The sequence below is a fragment of the Salmo trutta genome, chromosome 13 (assembly GCF_901001165.1).
Source record: "Salmo trutta chromosome 13, fSalTru1.1, whole genome shotgun sequence".
NCBI classification, from domain to species: domain Eukaryota; kingdom Metazoa; phylum Chordata; class Actinopteri; order Salmoniformes; family Salmonidae; genus Salmo; species Salmo trutta.
The window spans coordinates 36,278,552-36,298,537 of record NC_042969.1 but is presented as its reverse complement, the minus strand read 5'-3'; the positions used below and the strand labels follow the sequence as shown (position 1 = coordinate 36,298,537).

Genomic DNA, 19,986 nt, shown 5'->3' with positions numbered 1-19,986 from the left:
CAAGAGTAATGGCAACCAGGGAAAGTGTTGGGGGGGAATGGTGACATTCAGTGGTTTCTGTGAGAAGTACAGGCAGTGAACCTATTACCCTAACAGGTAGACCTACCTAATATTCACTGTGTTTATGCAGGTTTTTTGGGGGACATAAATTCATCATTAGGATGCTAACTAGTTAAAAGATACAATTTGGGATCTAGCTAATGATTAGCCCAATAAGGTAAATGCAGATAGGCAACCCCATGCTTCACCCTATTTATTTATAGCTACTATGCTGCATCAGTTAGGCTACAGGAGATGATGGTTCTTGCTAATAGCGTATCTGATAATATGGAACATGCACAGGCTATATACATGGTTAAAATATGTCAATTAAACTTTAACAAAGAATTGTACCAGTATGTTATTGGGGTTATTTCTGGAGGTGGAAATGATATTTTAGATGGTGTCAGCATCATTTTAATTTCATTCATTTTGGAGTTGGAATTGAATGAGTAGTTACTATGTGGAGATTGGTATGTATCTTCTTCCCCCAGGGAACAACAGGGTCAGACTGCAGTACTGGGAGCAGGTGTAATACTGTTCTTTGCTAGTAGAGCATGCTACAACCTGGCTGTCCTCATACTGTCCCAAAATCATAGAGTGGAGTCCAGACAACATCTCTGACCAGGTAAAGAGCTTCATTCATATAGTTAACATACAACAGTGGAGGCTGGTGGGATGAGCTGTAAGAAGGATGGGCTCATTGTAATGGCTGGAATGGAATTAATGGTACGGTATCAAACATATGGAAACCACGTTTGACTCCGTTCCATTTATTCCATTCCAGCCATTATAATGAGCACATCCTCCTATAGCTCCTCCCACCAGCCTCCACTGAAATACAAAATGGTTTAAATAGATTCAGTGACATCGGCAAGATGTCACTGAGAAAACGGTCAGTATTTTCAAGGGGAGACAGACTCTCTAATGATGCATAATAAGTAGTTATTTGGGATGCAAGGTCATTTTTAGACAAGTTAATTCTGTGCAGTCCGACTGCAATGTACTCTCAACCTCAAACATACATAACACAGTTCTTGTCTTTCCTCAGGCTGACCTGCGTAGTGAACTGGGAGACAGGATGTTACTTGGCATTCAGGGCAATTCTCTTGATATGGGAGCTGCTTCCCACCAGCCTCCTCATCCTCATCTTCAGAGTCCGCCGACCGCCTCAAGATGTTAATTTCTGTTCTCTTTCCTGACCTCTCGGGTCGATCTCTCCCTACGTTTCTCTTTCACCAAATCACAGCAGCTAGCCCCATGCTGACCAAATAACAGCAGCTAGCCCCATGCTGACCAAATAACAGCAGCTAACCCCATGCTGACCAAATAACAGCAGCTAGCCCCATGCTGACCAAATAACAGCAGCTAGCCCCATGCTGACCAAATAACAGCAGCTAACCCCATGCTGACCAAATAACAGCAGCTAGCCCCATGCTGACCAAATAACAGCAGCTAACCCCATGCTGACCAAATAACAGCAGCTAACCCCATGCTGACCAAATAACAGCACAGCAGCTAGCCCCATGCTGACCAAATAACAGCAGCTAACCCCATGCTGACCAAATAACAGCAGCTAACCCCATGCTGACCAAATAACAGCAGCTAACCCCATGCTGACCAAATAACAGCAGCTAACCCCATGCTGACCAAATAACAGCAGCTAACCCCATGCTGACCAAATAACAGCAGCTAACCCCATGCTGACCAAATAACAGCAGCTAACCCCATGCTGACCAAATAACAGCAGCTAACCCCATGCTGACCAAATAACAGCAGCTAGCCCCATGCTGACCAAATAACAGCAGCTAACCCCATGCTGACCAAATAACAGCAGCTAACCCCATGCTGACCAAATAACAGCAGCTAGCCCCATGCTGACTAAATAACAGCAGCTAACCCCATGCTGACCAAATAACAGCAGCTAACCCCATGCTGACTAAATAACAGCAGCTAGCCCCATGCTGACCAAATAACAGCAGCTAACCCCATGCTGACCAAATAACAGCAGCTAACCCCATGCTGACCAAATAACAGCAGCTAACCCCATGCTGACTAAATAACAGCAGCTAACCCCATGCTGACTAAATAACAGCAGCTAACCCCATGCTGACCAAATAACAGCAGCTAGCCCCATGCTGACCAAATAACAGCAGCTAACCCCATGCTGACTAAATAACAGCAGCTAACCCCATGCTGACTAAATAACAGCAGCTAGCCCCATGCTGACCAAATAACAGCAGCTAACCCCATCCTGACCAAATAACAGCAGCTAACCCCATGCTGACCAAATAACAGCAGCTAACCCCATGCTGACCAAATAACAGCAGCTAACCCCATGCTGACTAAATAACAGCAGCTAACCCCATGCTGACCAAATAACAGCAGCTAACCCCATGCTGACTAAATAACAGCAGCTAACCCCATGCTGACTAAATAACAGCAGCTAACCCCATGCTGACCAAATAACAGCAGCTAGCCCCATGCTGACCAAATAACAGCAGCTAACCCCATGCTGACTAAATAACAGCAGCTAACCCCATGCTGACTAAATAACAGCAGCTAGCCCCATGCTGACCAAATAACAGCAGCTAACCCCATGCTGACCAAATAACAGCAGCTAACCCCTTGCTGACCAAATAACAGCAGCTAACCCCATGCTGACCAAATAACAGCAGCTAACCCCATGCTGACTAAATAACAGCAGCTAACCCCATGCTGACTAAATAACAGCAGCTAACCCCATGCTGACCAAATAACAGCAGCTAACCCCATGCTGACCAAATAACAGCAGCTAGCCCCATGCTGACTAAATAACAGCAGCTAACCCCATGCTGACTAAATAACAGCAGCTAACCCCATGCTGACTAAATAACAGCAGCTAACCCCATGCTGACTAAATAACAGCAGCTAACCCCATGCTGACCAAATAACAGCAGCTAACCCCATGCTGACCAAATAACAGCAGCTAACCCCATGCTGACCAAATAACAGCAGCTAACCCCATGCTGACCAAATAACAGCAGCTAACCCCATGCTGACTAAATAACAGCAGCTAGCCCCATGCTGACCAAATAACAGCAGCTAGCCCCATGCTGACCAAATAACAGCAGCTAACCCCATGCTGACCAAATAACAGCAGCTAGCCCCATGCTGACTAAATAACAGCAGTTAACCCCATGCTGACCAAATAACAGCAGCTAGCCCCATGCTGACCAAATAACAGCAGCTAGCCCCATGCTGACCAAATAACAGCAGCTAGCCCCATGCTGACCAAATAACAGCAGCTAGCCCCATGCTGACTAAATAACAGCAGCTAGCCCCATGCTGACCAAATAACAGCAGCTAGCCCCATGCTGACCAAATAACAGCAGCTAACCCCATGCTGACCAAATAACAGCAGCTAGCCCCATGCTGACCAAATAACAGCAGCTAACCCCATGCTGACTAAATAACAGCAGCTAGCCCCATGCTGACTAAATAACAGCAGCTAGCCCCATGCTGACTAAATAACAGCAGCTAACCCCATGCTGACTAAATAACAGCAGTTAACCCCATGCTGACTAAATAACAGCAGCTAACCCCATGCTGACTAAATAACAGCAGTTAACCCCATGCTGACTAAATAACAGCAGCTAACCCCATGCCGACGTGCTTCTTCCCTGTCGCAGGGCTGCAATATGCCCGTCAGCAACAGAGTACTGCGGCCGTACTTCTTTGATGACCCAGCAGGGGAAGACGCTGACTCAGGTGTTCCTTGGGTCAACCAGCTCACATCCACACCGAAGGTAATAAACTGTCTCAATGATGCCTTGGAACTTGGACATTGAGACAACACCTCGTGTCTTCGACCAGTAACCCTCCTGACCAGAACCAACACCACAGAACTAACATGACCCACTATCTGACATGGTGCACAATACAGGGTAGAGGATGCCATTTTGGACACACCCTGTATGCAGTGAACACACCCTGTATGCAGTGAAATGTTGAAGTGCTCTCTCTCAGGTTGCTGACCACTCACAGCTGCAGACAGTCAATACCTCATTCCAATGGACAAATAAACAAACCTATCAGAACGTCCTCACTGAAGAGTCACTATGCAACTTTTATGATGACTGACATCTCCAAAGTCTCTTGTTTTATTTTTTATTCCTTTGATTGGTCACAATGTGTTTGTCAACTGACCGGTGTATTGATTAGCTTGATTGTGCCATTTCATGTCAACTCCTTGTCACGGTCAAATGTTTGGCTTGACAATGAACAACAGAGTTGGCAAGAGGACAAACACTGACACTCAGGCTATATTCATTCCACTACGGAATGAAGGTATTGTTACCTACTTGCCGACTAGCTAAAAGACAGTAACGTCGGTATGACCACTTCCATAAGTAATGGAGCCAACAGTAGATTAGTTTGTCATTTTCTGTGATTGTACATTGAAGTAAACTCTTATTTAATCAGATATCACCTGTTGTTTTAGCATTTATGGACCAAATACCTCTTCCTTCTCACCTGCATCCATTTTATACGGGAATTTTCTAGGGGCTTTATAAACGGAATATACTGAGATCCGTGTTGTTAATCTTGTAATTACGATGCGTCTCAACACATCAAATGTGAATGAAAATTCTGAAGCGGACCATTTCTTCTAGGTTGGTGTGCCTTTCTGCAGTTTAGGGCTGGATTCAAGCCATACAATCGCTGAAGATCCGCGTTAAAATGAAGCTAATTTCCATTTGAGCTGACATACGCAGCATCTACCGTGAAAGCAGTCTCTGCGACTGCGGGAACATTGCCTTTTGTCAAATCGCGCTACAAAGCGGTTCGACAGTGCTACGGATTGATTGAATAGAGCCCCTACACTACCACTATAGTAAGTGTGAAATATTAAGAGGGGAAACACAGAGGCGATAGGTTTTCCACCAGCTGAGTACAGTCCGTGTTGGTCTGTCTTTCCTAGACAGCAGAGATGAATATTCCTGATAGTGAACCCATCCATGTAGTACATCCCAACAAAGACATGCACGCCGAGCTCAGATAACAGCAACGTTTCATTTCAATGGTTTATTCTGCAGTATGTACAGAGTCATCCTAGTAAAACTATTTTTACAGTATGTACAGGTTAAATCAACCCACTTTCTTATTAAGTTATAATGCTCACGTCCTGTAGCAAAGTCTTGATATCCCAGAGAAAGTATTAAATCGTCCATCACTAGGGACGCTATGGCTACACCCCATTCCCTAGATAGTGCACTACTTGACCAGAGACCTATGCACTACATAGGTAATAGGGTACCATTACAGACAAAGCCAGATTGAAATTTAACATTGCTTCCTTTAACTCAATGGGTCAGACCTCCCTGTAACACGGTCTGACAAGCTGGACAATAAGGAGGATCAATTTTACAGTCAAAAGGGGAAAAAAATTAAAATTCAACCTTTCACAGTTGGAAGGACAAGTACCAGTGACCTGAGATATAAAAACAATGTTCACTTTGTTGTCACTGAACAAGAACTCAGGCCAGGTGTGTATTTGAAGAAGTCCGGTCTCAGGCCAGGTGTGTATTTGAAGAAGTCCGGTCTCAGGCCAGGTGTGTATTTGAAGAAGTCCGGTCTCAGGCCAGGTGTGTATTTGAAGAAGTCCGGTCTCAGGCCAGGTGTGTATTTGAAGAAGTCCGGTCTCAGGCCAGGTGTGTATTTGAAGAAGTCCGGTCTCAGGCCAGGTGTGTATTTGAAGAAGTCCGGTCTCAGGCCAGGTGTGTATTTGAAGAAGTCCGGTCTCAGGCCAGGTGTGTATTTGAAGAAGTCCGGTCTCAGGCCAGGTGTGTATTTGAAGAAGTCCGGTCTCAGGCCAGGTGTGTATTTGAAGAAGTCCGGTCTCAGGCCAGGTGTGTATTTGAAGAAGTCCGGTCTGTGTGTTTGAATATGACTCCTCAGTATTAGGTAAACAGGGGGGGGGGACAGAACCTGCATATGGATCATAAGATGTCAGGCAGTAGAAAAAGAAAATATTCTTGCATTTATGTGTTCCAACAACAACAAAAAGGTTGTGGAACAACAACAAGTTGTTCCTTCCTCCTCTCTCTTGGCTGTCTGAGTTTAAACACAAAACAGAGCCAGGAGGGGGGAAAGGAGAGAAATAAAATACAGCTATAATTATGAATTGGTCATCAAATGTATTGATTGATAAGTCAGTTCCCAGAATGCACCAGTAGGCATGTTTTAGTGGTCAGGAGGAGGGGGTGTGGTCTCAAGTTTGTGGAGACGACGGCGCCTCAGCTCTGAAGGGTTGGGCTCTCCGACTTCCTCTCCATCTCCTTCCTCTCCATCCCTCTGGTCTTCACTGTCGCCCAACGTGGTGGAGTCTGGCTGGGAGAAACCTGTGGCCCCATTCACAGCTTCAGGTTCAGCGGCTGGAGAGAAGAGACATAGGAGCGAAACTAAAGTGAGAAAATGTGTCTACAGTGTGAAAAATGCCGCTTCAAAATCCCACTAACGGCTAGGCCAGATTCCTAACTGAATAATTCTGTTTCACAATATCCGTCAGTCAATAGAAAGACTTACCCGACAGTCATTCTCCTGGGTTTCTGCACTAGTGGAGACTTAGTGCCTTTGGAAAGTATTCAGACCCCTCGACATTTTCCAATTTATTTTTATAAATTAGCCAAATTTTCTAAAAGCCCGTTTTCGCTTTGTCATTATGGGGTATTGTATGTAGAAAAACATTTTTCTTTTTTTCACCCATTTTAGAAAAAGGCTGTAACATAACAAAATGTGGAAAAAGTCAAGAATGCACTGCACCTGTACTGCTCTGAGAGTCTTTCTCCTGGGTCTCTGCACTAGTGGAGGGATGAGATGACTCACTGGCCTCGCCAGCAGCACTGCTGGTTTCTGACTGAGGAGGACTGAGGAGCAAAGGAGTAGTATGATAATCACATGCTAAACAATAAGGGAAATGTTGACCCACTAAAAAAATGTGGTTTTCCCCATATAAAAATGAAAACAAGGCATCATTACATGAGTGTGGCGACGGTAGTGAGGTATTGGTCGATGTTGAGCATGGCAGCGTCCAGTAGAGTGTGGATGTTGTGGAGACACTGCAGTCTGGCCTCCAGGCCTCTACGGCCCTCCTGCTCCAGCTCCCTCAGCTCAGCCTCTGACATGGTGGACAGGGCCGGGGGAGGAGGGGGCATGGATGACACTGGGACAGAGTACACAGCGTAACAAGGTTATTCAAGATGCCAACCTTACAGATTTGTGAACAGCCCTCCCCACGGCAACTTGGTAAATAAGAACAAATTTGTTGCTTGAAATGTTGAAAATGGTGGCCCATCTACAGTATATTGTGATGGAGGCTTCATTTATAAGTGAAGGAATAAAAATGACTCCAGCTCTTACCAAACGGTGGAGGTGGTGGTGGCATAGTCAGCCATGGAGCTGAGGGGAACGGTGGGGGAGGGAAAGAGGGGAAGGGGAACCCAGGCATAGGGCCTCCTGGAGCAGGAGCAGCACCGACTGTACTGGCCCCATTGGTGCCTGAGTCACACAAAGAGAAATTATGACTTCAATGTTCACAGAATGTTAGGATGGATACTTTAGGGCTGTTCTCCCAGACACAGAGGAAGTCTAATCCTGGATCAAAAAGCATGCTCAATTGAGAATCTCTATTGAACGTGCCATTTCGTCATCTAGGTCCGGGAAACTACCTCTTCAATTGGTTAATAGCTAGCTATTATACTAGAATGTCAAAATGCCAGTCTAAGTCCCAGAGAGGAGAAACGACACTCACCAGCTCCCTGAGTCTGAGCTGCCTCTGCGGCCCCTGGGGCGCCAGCAGCACCAGCAGGGGGGGCCGCTCCAGGGAAGGGGCCCCAGAAAGGAAACAGCCCTGGGGGGAAGTGGGGCATCATTCCAGGGCCAACTAGAGACAAGAGGGAGACGCATGTCAGTCAGCTGCTTGGGAGTCAACCCAGTTTATATCTAGTAACTTAATGAAACTATTACTAGGTTCCTATAAGATGCATAGTCATTTCCTGAAACCATTACTAGGTTACTAATCAGATACCTAGTAACGTCCTGAAACCATTACTAGGTTACTAATCAGATACCTAGTAACGTCCTGAAACCATTACTAGGTTACTAATCAGATACCTAGTAACGTCCTGAAACCATTACTAGGTTACTAATCAGATACCTAGTAACGTCCTGAAACCATTACTAGGTTAGTATCAGATACCGTAAAAGCCTTTGTTTCATGCATGTTAACATTAGATGCCTCCTCCCTAAGTTTGTTCTAGTCACTGCCCTAGCACACTCTGCCAACCCGGATGTCCTAGCCCTGTCTGAATCCTGGCTTAGGAAGACCACCAAAAACCCTGAAATGTCCATCCCTAACTATAACATTTTCCGACAAGATAGAACTGTCAAAGGGGGCGGAGTTGCAATCTACTGCAGGGATAGCCTGCAGAGTTCTGTCTTACTAACCTGGTCTGTACCCAAACAATTCGAGCTTCTACTTTTAAAAATCCACCTCTCTAGAAACAAGTCTCTTACTGTTGCCGCTTGCTATAGACAACCTTCTGCCCCCAGCTGTGCCCTGGACACCATATGTGAATTGATTGCCCCCCATCTATCTTCAGAGCTCGTGTTGCTAGGTGACCTAAACTGGGACATGCTTAACACCCCGGCCATCCTACAATCTAAGCTTGATGCCCTCAATCTCACAGAAATGATCAATGAACCTACCAGGTACAACCCCAAATCCGTAAACACGGGCACCCTCATAGATGTCATCCTAACTAACTTGCCCTCCAAATACACCTCTGCTGTTTTCAATCAAGATCTCAGCGATCACTGCCTCATTGCCTGCATCCGTAATGGGTCTGCGACCAAACGACCACCCCTCATCACTGTCAAACGCTCCCTAAAACACTTCAGCGAGCAAGCCTTTCTAATCGACCTGGCCCGGGTATCCTGGAATGATATTGACCTCATCCCGTCAGTAGAGGATGCCTGGTCATTCTTTAAAAGTACTTTCCTTACCATCTTAAATAAGCATGCCCCATACATAAAATGTAGAACCAGGAACAGATATAGCCCTTTGTTCACTCCAGACCTGACTGCGCTTGACCAGCACAAAAACATCCTGTGGCGTACTGCATTAGCATCGAATAGCCCCCGCAATATGCAACTTTTCAGGGAACTTAGGAACCAATATACACAGGCAGTTAGGAAAGCAAAGGCTAGCTCTTTCAAACAGAAATTTGCGTCCTGTAGCACTAATTCCAAAAAGTTCTGGGACACTAAAGTCCATGGAGAATAAGAGCACCTCCTCCCAGCTGCCCACTGCACTGAGGCTAGGAAACACTGCCACCACCGATAAACCCGCGATAATTGAGAACTTCAATAAGCATTTTTCTACAGATGGCCATGCTTTCCACCTGGCTACCCCTACCCCGGTCAACTGCCATGCACCCTTCACTGCAACTTGCCCATGCCTCCCCCATTTCATTTCTCCTTCACCCAAATCCAGATAGCTGATGTTCTGAAAGAGCTGCAAAATCTGGACCCCTACAAAATAGCAGGGCTAGACACTCTGGACCCTCTCTTCCTAAAATTATCCACCGAAATTGTTGCAACCCTTATTACTAGCTTGTTCAACATCTTTCGTATCATCTGAGATCCCCAAAGATTGGAAAGCTGCCGTGGTCATCCCCTTTTTCAAAGGGGGAGACACTCTAGACCCAAACTGCTACAGACCTATATCTATCCTACCCTAAGGTCTTCGAAAGCTAAGTTAAAACAAACAGATCACCGACCATTTCAAATCCCACCATACCTTCTCCGCTATGCAATCTGGTTTCCGAGCCGGTCATGGGTGCACCTCAGCCACACTGAAGGTACTAAATGATATCATAACCGCCATCGATAAAAGACAATTTCTGTGCAGCTGTATTCATCGACCTGGCCAAGGCTTTCGACTCTGTCAATCACCACATCCTCATTGGCAGACTAAACAGCCTTGGTTTCTCAAATGACTGCCTCGCCTGGTTCACCAACTACTTCTCAGACAGAATTCAGTGTGTCAAATCGGAGGGCCTGTTGTCCGGACCTCTGGCAGTCTATGGGAGTGCCACAGGGTTCAATCCTCAGGCCGACTCTTTTCTCTGTATACATCAATGATGTCGCTCTTGCTGCTGGTGATTCTCTGATCCACCTCTACGCAGACGACACCATTCTGTATACTTCTGGCCCTTCTTTGGACACTGTGTTAACTAACCTCCAGACGAGCTTCAATGCCATACAACTCCTCTTCCATGGCCTCCAACTGCTCTTAATTGCAAGCAAAACTAAATGCATGCTCTTCAACCGATCGCTGCCCACACCTACCCACCCGGCCAGCATCACTACTCTGGACGGTTCTGACTTAGAATATGTGGACAACTACAAATACATAGGTGTCTGGTTAGACTGTAAACTCTCCTTCCAGACTCACATTTAGCATCTCCAATACAAAATTAAATCTAGAATCGGCTTCCTATTTCGCAACAAAGCATCCTTCACTCACGCTGCTAAACATATCCTTATAAAACTGACTATCCTACCGATCCTTGACTTTGGCGATGTCATTTATAAAATAGCCTCCAACACTCTACTCAGCAAATTGGATGCAGTCTATCACAATTTGTCACCAAAGCCCCATATACTACCCACCACTGCGACCTGTATGCTCTCGTTGGCTGGCCCTCGCTTCATATCCGTCGCCAAACCCACTGGCTCCACATCATCTATAGTCGTTGCTAGGTAAAGCCCTGCCTTCTCAGCTCACTGGTCACCATGCAGCACCCACCCGCAGCACACGCTCCAGCAGGTATATCTCACTGGTCACCTCCAAAGCCAATTCCTCCTTCGGCCGCCTTTCCTTCCAGTTCTCTGCTGCCAATGACTGGAACGAACTGCAAAAACCACTGAAGCTGGAGACTCATATCTCCCTCACTAGCTTTAAGCACCAGCTGTCAGAGCAGCTCACAGATCACTGCACATAGGCTATTTACAGATTGGCTAACTGTAAATAGCGCATCCAACTACCTCATCACCATATTGTTATTCATTTTGCTCCTTTGCACCCCAGTACCGCTACTTGCACATTCATCTTCTGCACATCTATCACTCCAGTGTTTAATTTGCCATACTGTAATAATTTTGCCACTATGGCCTATTTATTGCCTCACCCCCCTTATCCTACCTCATTTGCACACACTGTATATAGACTTTATTGTATTATTGTCTGTATGTTTGTTTATTCCATGTGTAACTCTGTGTTGTTGTATGTGTCACACTGCTTTGCTTTATCTTGGCCAGGTCGCCGTTGTAAATGAGAACTTGTTCTCAACTGGCCTACCTGGTTAAATAAAGGTGAAATAAATAAAATAATACACAGTAACCTTTTGAAACCATTACTAGGTTACTATCAGATACACTACATGGCCAAAAGTATGTGAACATCCCTTCAAATTTGTGGATTCGGCTATTTCAGCCTCACCTGTTGCTGACAGGTGTATAAAGTCGAGCACACAGGCATGCAATCTCCATAGACAAACATTGGCAGTAGAATGGCCTTACTGAAGAGCTCAGCGACCTTCAATGTGGCACAGTCAACTGTAAGTGCTGTTATTGTGAAGTGGAAACGTCTAGGAGCAACAATGGCTCAGCTGCAAAGTGGTAGGCCACACAAGCTCACAGAACAGGACCGCAGAGTGCTTAAGCACGTAAACATCGTCTGTCCTCGGTTGCAACACTCACTACAGAGTTTCAAACTCCCTCTGGAAGCAACGTCAGCACAATAACTGTTCGTCTGGAGCTTCATGAAATGGGTTTCAATGGCCAAGCAGCCACACAAAAGCCTAAGATCACCATGCGCAATGCCAAGCGTTGGCTGGAGTGGTGTAAAGCTCGCCGCCATTGGACTCTGGAGCAGTGGAAATGCGTTCTCTGGAGTGATGAGTCACGCTTCACCATCTAGCAGACCGACATCAAATATGGGTTTGGCGGATGCCAGGAGAACGCTACCTGCCCCAATGCATAGTGCCAACTGTAAAGTTTAGTGGAGAAGGAATAATGGTCTGGGGCTGTATTTTTATGGTTCAGGCTAGGCCCCTTAGTTCCAGTGAAGGTAAATCTTAACGCTACAGCATACCATGACATTCTAGACGATTCTGTGCTTCCAACTTTGTGGCAACAGGCCCTTTCCTGTTTCAGCATGAACATGCCTCTGTGCACAAACAAGCGAGGTCCATACAAAAATGGTTTGTTGAGATCGATGTGGAAGAACTTGACAGGCCTGCACAGAGCCCTGACCTCAACCCCATTGAAAACCTTTGGGATGAATTGGAACACCGACTGCGATCCAAGCCTAAGCACCCAACATCAGTGCCCGACCTCACTAATGATCTTGTGGCTGAGTGGAAGCAAGTCCCTGCAGCAATGTTCCAACATCAAGTGGAAAACCTTCCCAGAAGAGTGGAGGCTGTTATAGCAGCAAAAGGGGGACCAACTCCATATTAATGCCCATGATTTTGGAATGAGATATTCGACAAGCAGGTGTCCACATACTAGATACACTACATGTCCAAAAGTAACTTAATGAAACTATATATAGCTATATACAATCATTACTAGGTTCCTATCAGATATCTAGTAATATCATAACTAGGTTCCTATCAGATATCTAGTAATATCATAAAATCATTACTAGGTTCATATGAGATATCTAGTAACTTCCTGAAACGAGGGAACTTGTCTGGTATATATTAAAAGATACTAATTGGCTGAAAGGAGCTGGCATAAAAATATACCGGTTTCATTTGAGGACAAAAATGTTGACAGCTGCGCCATGCAGGTTGCAAAATAAATGGGCAGAGATTTCGTTGTACCAATTCCATGGCACATGGATAAGAACTGGTACAAAAAAAACTACACTTGATTCAACAATGAGTTTTTCCCAGTTAAACTATTATATAACCTTCTTGCCACCAGCAGAATGATATTTGGGGCATACAATCTCAGCACTGTAGATTTTGCTGCGAAGAGACAGAATCAATAGATCATTTATTCTGGTATTGCCCATACGTAGCTTGTTTCTGGACACAGGTTAAGGAATGGTAAAAAAAAAATTGACAACATGCACTTCAAATTAACCTTGTAAATAGCAGGGTCAGGCGATCTGGAAAGCCATAGTCAGTAAATAAATAATATAATAACACTCGTAGGAAAGGTTTAACTTTAGCTCACAATCTGTGGATACTATACGATTAGAACGGTAACATTTTTTACGTAAAACATCACAGCACAATGGAAAAATATATGGCACATGGAAACCAAACGAGGTGGTCTGTGGTGATAGGTGGGATGGGCTGAGAGAGGCTGAGGGGTGGGATTAAAGAGCTGATGTTTGGTAATGTATTATTGTTATTTAACTGCTTTATACAAAAGTATCATGTGTGTAAAAAAAAATAATAATAATAATAAATATATATATATATATATATATATATATATATATATATATATATATATATATATATAAAGCTGACATTTCTTTTTTTTCTTAAGATATTTGTCCTCCAAAGAGGGGTTAATAATAAAAAAAAAAAGAAATATATATATATATATATATATATATATTTTTTAAATCAATGAAACTACATTTAGACAGACAATGGGCGTGTTGTTCTGTGTGGTGCTACCCACCGTTCCCAGGTGGACCAGGGACAGGGGCGTTGGCAGGTGCTGCTGGGGCAGGAGGCTGGGCAGGGGCTGGGGCGGGAGGCTGGTTGGGGTTCGAGGCCCGGAGGACATCCATACGACATGTAGGACACGTCTGCTGTCTCTGGAACCAGGAACGAAGGCAACTGAGATACAAAATGAAGGAAAAGGTTAGTTAGCTACACAGAGAGGTGGTGACATAAACAGTAGAAAACCAACAGGACCAGCCAAAACAATAATGGGACAAAAATGGTGATGAAATGTATTCATATGACTAGTCAAATATATATGAAAAAAAAAACATGAATCTTATTTTCTACTTTCTGATACCGTTCTGTCTAAAACAGAAATAGTCTAGATGTATCCATAAAATACCTTGCGTGGAAGATATGGTTGCAAGGAAGTTTCTTGGCTCCAGTCACCATTTCTTCACGACAGATGATACACACGTTGTCTGAAGCCAGCAGATCTTCAGGGGTGGCATCTGGGTAACTGAAGAGATACAGAGTTAATAGACCATGGACTAGTCCACCGATGTTTATAAAAAAAAAAAATCATCCTAAATGATGAATATGGTAAGAGGAATTATTTTTTTCATTGTGGAATCACAAAATAACAAAAAAAACAGATGCATAGCACACTCACAGTGTATTCATGTTGCGGATGGCTCGACGCGACATTATTGCATCCGTAACAGCTTTCTTGAACTGCCTAAAGAATAGAATACAGAAATTCAAGCGTTCTAAAGGTTACATCTGCCTCTAATAACAGCAAAACAATAGAGAAGACAATCTGTTGGCTGTGTAACATATGGAGTCTTCAGAGAGCCCTGGCTTCTAGGTCTAAGAATTTTGAATGGTATCTTTATTCTAGGGTTTAGAGTAGCGGTGTTGCTCACCTCATCGCCAGGTACATGGGCCGGATGGCGAATAGGGGGAAGGTGTGCACCTTTATCATGATGGTCATGAACGCCATGTACAGGAGGACCTTGATGAAACCTGGGGGGGAGATTTTAATTTCTTAAACATCCCACTTCAGTGTATGTGTGTGATACACACACACACACACACACACACACACACACACACACACACGTTCAAAAGTTTGGGGTCACTTGGCAAAAACATTTCTCAGGCTATTGCATGCAAGAAATTGCCAAGAAACTGAAGATCTGGTACAACGCTGTGTCCTACTCCCTTCACAGAACAGCGCAAACTGGCTCTAACCAGGAGAGAGAGAGAGTGGGAGGCCCCGGTGCACAACTGAGCAAGAGGACAAGTATATTAGGGTGTCTAGTTAGAGAAACAGACGTCTCACAAGTCCTCAACTGGCAGCTTTATTAAATAGTACCCACAAAACACCAGTCTCAATGTCAACAGTGAAGAGGCGACTGGGATGCTGGCCTTCTAGGCAGAATTGCAAAGAAAAAGCCATCTCTCAGACTGTGTTCTTTTTCTTTTTATTGGCCAGTCTGACATATGGCTTTTTCTTTGCAACTCTGCCTAGAATACCAGCATCCCAGAGTCGCCTCTTCACTGTTGACGTTGAGACTGGTGTTTTACGGGTACTATTTAATGAAGCTGCCAGTTGAGGACTTGTGAGGCATCTGTTTCTCAAACTAGGCACTCTAATGTACTTGTCCTCTTGCTCAGTTGTGCACCGGGGCCTCCCACTCCTCTTTCTATTCTGGTTAGAAACAGTTTGCGCTGTTCTGTGAAGGGAGTAGTACACAGCGTTGTACGAGATCTTCAGTTTCTTGGCAATTTCTCACATGGAATAGCCTTCATTTCTCAGAACAAGAATAGACTGAAGAGGTTCACAAGAAAGTCATTTGTTTCTTGGCCGCTTTGAGCCTGTAATTTAACCCACAAATGCTGATTCTCCAGATACTCAACTAGTCTAAAGAAGGCCAGTTTTATTGCTACTTTAATTAGAACAACAGTTTTCAGCTGTGCCAACATAATTGCAAAAGCGTTTTTTTCTAATTATCAATTAGCCTTTTAAAATGATACACTTGGATTAGCTAACACAACGTGCCATTGGAACACGGGAGTGATGGTTGCTGATAATGGGCCTCTGTACACCTATGTAGATATTCCATAAACCAGCCGTTTCCAGCTACAATAGTAATTTACAACATTAACAATGTCTACACTGTATTTATGATCAATTTAATGTTATTTTAAATGGACAAAAAATGTGATTTTCTTTCAAAAACAAGGACATTTCTAAGTGACCATGTTCAATGAACATGCTTTTCATTCCCAGAAATGTGGCTTAATGTGGATCCAAGAAACTGGACCTTTAAAGTTGTACAGCAAGTGTAGAGTATATCTAGTGATACAGGTATCATACCAGTGTAGAGTATATCTAGTGATACAGGTATCATGCCAGTGTAGAGTATATCTAGCGATACAGGTATCATACCAGTGTAGAGTATATCTAGTGATACAGGTATCATGCCAGTGTAGAGTATATCTAGCGATACAGGTATCATGCCAGTGTAGAGTATATCTAGCGATACAGGTATCATGCCAGTGTAGAGTATATCTAGCGATACAGGTATCATGCCAGTGTAGAGTATATCTAGCGATACAGGTATCATGCCAGTGTAGAGTATATCTAGCGATACAGGTATCATGCCAGTGTAGAGTATATCTAGCGATACAGGTATCATACCAGTGTAGAGTATATCTAGCGATACCGGTATCATACCAGTGTAGAGTATATCTAGCGATACCGGTATCATACCAGTGTAGAGTATATCTAGCGATACCGGTATCATACCAGTGTAGAGTATATCTAGCGATACCGGTATCATACCAGTGTAGAGTATATCTAGCGATACCGGTATCATACCAGTGTAGAGTATATCTAGCGATACCGGTATCATACCAGTGTAGAGTATATCTAGCGATACCGGTATCATACCAGTGTAGAGTATATCTAGCGATACCGGTATCATACCAGTGTAGAGTATATCTAGCGATACCGGTATCATACCAGTGTAGAGTATATCTAGCGATACCGGTATCATACCAGTGTAGAGTATATCTAGCGATACCGGTATCATACCAGTGTAGAGTATATCTAGCGATACAGGTATCATACCAGTGTAGAGTATATTTAGTGATACAGGTATCATACCAGTGTAGAGTATATTTAGTGATACAGGTATCATACCAGTGTAGAGTATATTTAGTGATACAGGTATCATACCAGTGTAGAGTATATTTAGTGATAAAGGTATCATACCAGTGTAGAGTATATTTAGTGATAAAGGTATCATACCAGTGAAGAGTATATTTAGTGATAAAGGTATCATACCAGTGAAGAGTATATCTAGTGATACAGGGATCATACCAGTGTAGAGTATATCTAGCGATACAGGTATCATACCAGTGTAGAGTATATTTAGTGATAAAGGTATCATACCAGTGAAGAGTATATCTAGTGATACAGGTATCATGCCAGTGTAGAGTATATTTAGTGATAAAGGTATCATACCAGTGAAGAGCTCTGTGTAGAGCATGTAGACTGCTTTGTTATCCCAGGGGTTGTCACTCTGGAGGTCGACAGTGTGGAGGGTGTACTTGATGAAGGTGGTGAGCACCATTGTCATCAGGATGGCATACTAAACAACACAAGTTATTATTTTGGTATTTGAGAAGTGCGCTGAATTATTACCAACTGCTTAGATTCATCAAGTCAACAAATATTACTTAAAAAAAAAGAATGTGGCAAGCATATAACAATAAAGCATCACATATGACTGAAATTCAAAAATGACAACGTATAGTTTTACAAACCTCAAATCCAAAGACCAGTTGGACAGAGGCCCCTCGTGTGATGATACTGTGACAGGCATGGTTGACAAACAGGAAGTCCAGGACTCCCAGCAACACCATCAGAGCTAGGTGAGAGATGCAATGATTTAGATAAGAAGACAGTCAGTGGGTTTCTGTCCATTCCTACCAGTCATTTTGACTAAACACACTAGTATAGGCCTTGAGGTTCTTGCCAAGATATGCCAGTTGTGTTATCAAGCTACAAGGTCGATGTTTCAGTTTAAATGGTGTGCATCCAGGACCAGGTGCAGCAGTCTGAAATATTTGTATATTAATTTAAGAAACACACTTGGTCCTAAAAACACCAGTTTCACATATCTGTGAATAAATCAGTAACACTCCAATAAGTAGTAACAATTACAGTACTGATATACACTGTAGGGTCTATTAAAAGATAGCATAACCCATACTGTACTGTAAACCACTCTAGGGCCATGACAATATATTGTAAATCACTGAGTGGTTCTTAAACACCTTGAAGAGATATAACCCATACTCACAGAACACCCTGAAGTGGAAGACCCAGGAAATATTAGGACTTCTCTCCATCTGAGTGAGAAAGTGGGGAAAACACTATCAGAACAGACATGAGCTTTCCTTTCACATTCATTGCCACTTTATGGATGGTAAACATGTTTAGGGTCAATGTCTTAACTATGTGAAATATCTATACAAATGTGTTTAACATGTAACAGCCTCTCACAAAGTCCACCCTGTCCTCAGCCAGCCAGTGGAAGCACTTGATGAAGAGCAGCAGGGTGAAGAGGCCTACGAAGCGGGGAGAGAAGTCATCTCTAAACACAGTAAAGGCCAGACACGTTTCTGTGACAGCATACCAGGATCGCTCTATCAGATGCTGAAGGGAGAGGAAGGTGAATATTAGTGATAACCTTGTAAAACACTATCATACTGACCCAACCTGTACTGGCTTTGACATTTTATTTTCAGATTTTCCTTTCTGGCATGAGTCTAGTAAATATGGTGAATGTGTAACCAAGACAGCACAGCTTGACTCAGCTGTGTGTAGAGGGTATGATGGTTGCAACACAGGCGTAAGCATTAAATTACATAGAAGTCCAGTGGTAGTTACTGAACAATACAGATATAGTACCCTAGCAAACCAGACAGGAGTAAACAAATACAGAAACAACATATCATTGGTTCATACCTCCATCTCTGCAGCTCTCAGCTGTCCGAAGAAGACTTTACGCATGAACTTTCCCAACAGGAACACCAACACAAACGCCTGAATGTACAACACCTGACAGAAAGAGGAGGGAGGGAAAGCCACGTTACAGACCATACATCTGATAAACATGTCAAACAAACAGGGGAAATGTAGAGAACTAATGTGTACTCACTGCCATACTGGGGCTACTCTTGGTGAGGTAGACCACAGTGGGGTAGAACTGGTGTTTGAGCAAGTAGGCATGGGCAATCACTGCGCCAGTCAGAGCCAGACTGGTGGCAGTCACCAGGGCTGCACGCACCATTGTGCAGGCAATATCTACAGCGGTGTGATAGGAAGACAGGGCAACACCGTCAGGCAATCAGAACGTTGAGCAGGTTAGGACCTTGTCATTTCATTATCCTAGTAATCGTTAGTTAGCTAACGTTAGCTAGTTAAGAATGCAAGATTATAGTTGAAGGGTTGTGTAAACTAATCTGGCCTGGAAGGGACTGTTCTTTCTTTGCATACCCAGCTAGTTTAGCTAACTACCTAGCTGTACTACTGTCACTGTAGTGCGAAACTAATTTGGACAACTAGCTAGCTACCTAGCTAACGTTAGCTACTCACGGATTCGATGACGTTTTCGCCACGGAATGCACTTGCTGAGCTTATTCCAAAACGCCTTGATTGGGGCGTTCACTAGAATGACAAAATATGTCGGCTTCCTCAACTATATCACGACCAATTACGTTCCCATTCGTCAAGCATTTCGCTGTCTAAGTTGAACATTTATACCCCAGTCCTAAAGACGCCTGAGTCTCTCGGATACGTGTTTATCTTTGGCTTGCTCCTCCAAGTAGCCACCTCACTTCCGGGGAATTCCAAACTCGGTAACTAACCAGCGATTAAAGGGTTAGGGTGGAAACAGTTTACCTTAGAGCTGTGGCGCAACGAAGAAAATCAGTTGAATAGCAAGTTAACTGGCGTAGTATTCCAATATAAACTGACACTCAACCTGCAGAATTTATGTCAGTGTTGTAGCTAATAGCTAGCGAACTAACGGTCCTCAATGGGAGCGCATGGGTTTTCACACCGGCGTACCCCGGTGGCGTTTTGCCATTGGATTTGTACCCTGGTGACTGTTAATAGACCATCATTTAG

At 43.9% G+C, this 19,986-nt stretch overlaps 1 protein-coding gene across 2 annotated transcripts; it reads right to left on the bottom strand.

The window, feature by feature from the left end:
• Positions 1-5,091: 5,091 nt before the first annotated feature.
• Positions 5,092-19,919, bottom strand: LOC115205736 (E3 ubiquitin-protein ligase synoviolin). 2 transcript variants are annotated; one of them, XM_029772009.1, is made up of 16 exons: positions 19,759-19,919; positions 19,016-19,161; positions 18,823-18,915; positions 18,358-18,510; positions 18,155-18,203; positions 17,616-17,719; positions 17,314-17,440; positions 14,705-14,804; positions 14,452-14,517; positions 14,182-14,298; positions 13,792-13,952; positions 7,832-7,963; positions 7,441-7,578; positions 7,060-7,243; positions 6,844-6,947; positions 5,092-6,455 (listed from the first exon to the last, which is right to left on the bottom strand). In XM_029772009.1, exons 2-16 carry the CDS (start codon positions 19,145-19,147, stop codon positions 6,265-6,267), a joined length of 1,851 nt encoding a protein of 616 aa, XP_029627869.1. In that variant the 5' UTR covers positions 19,148-19,161; positions 19,759-19,919; the 3' UTR covers positions 5,092-6,264. The 2 variants fall into 2 exon arrangements, with proteins under 2 accessions (XP_029627869.1, XP_029627868.1); XM_029772008.1 differs by lacking the exon at positions 19,759-19,919 and adding an exon at positions 19,453-19,747.
• Positions 19,920-19,986: the final 67 nt, after the last annotated feature.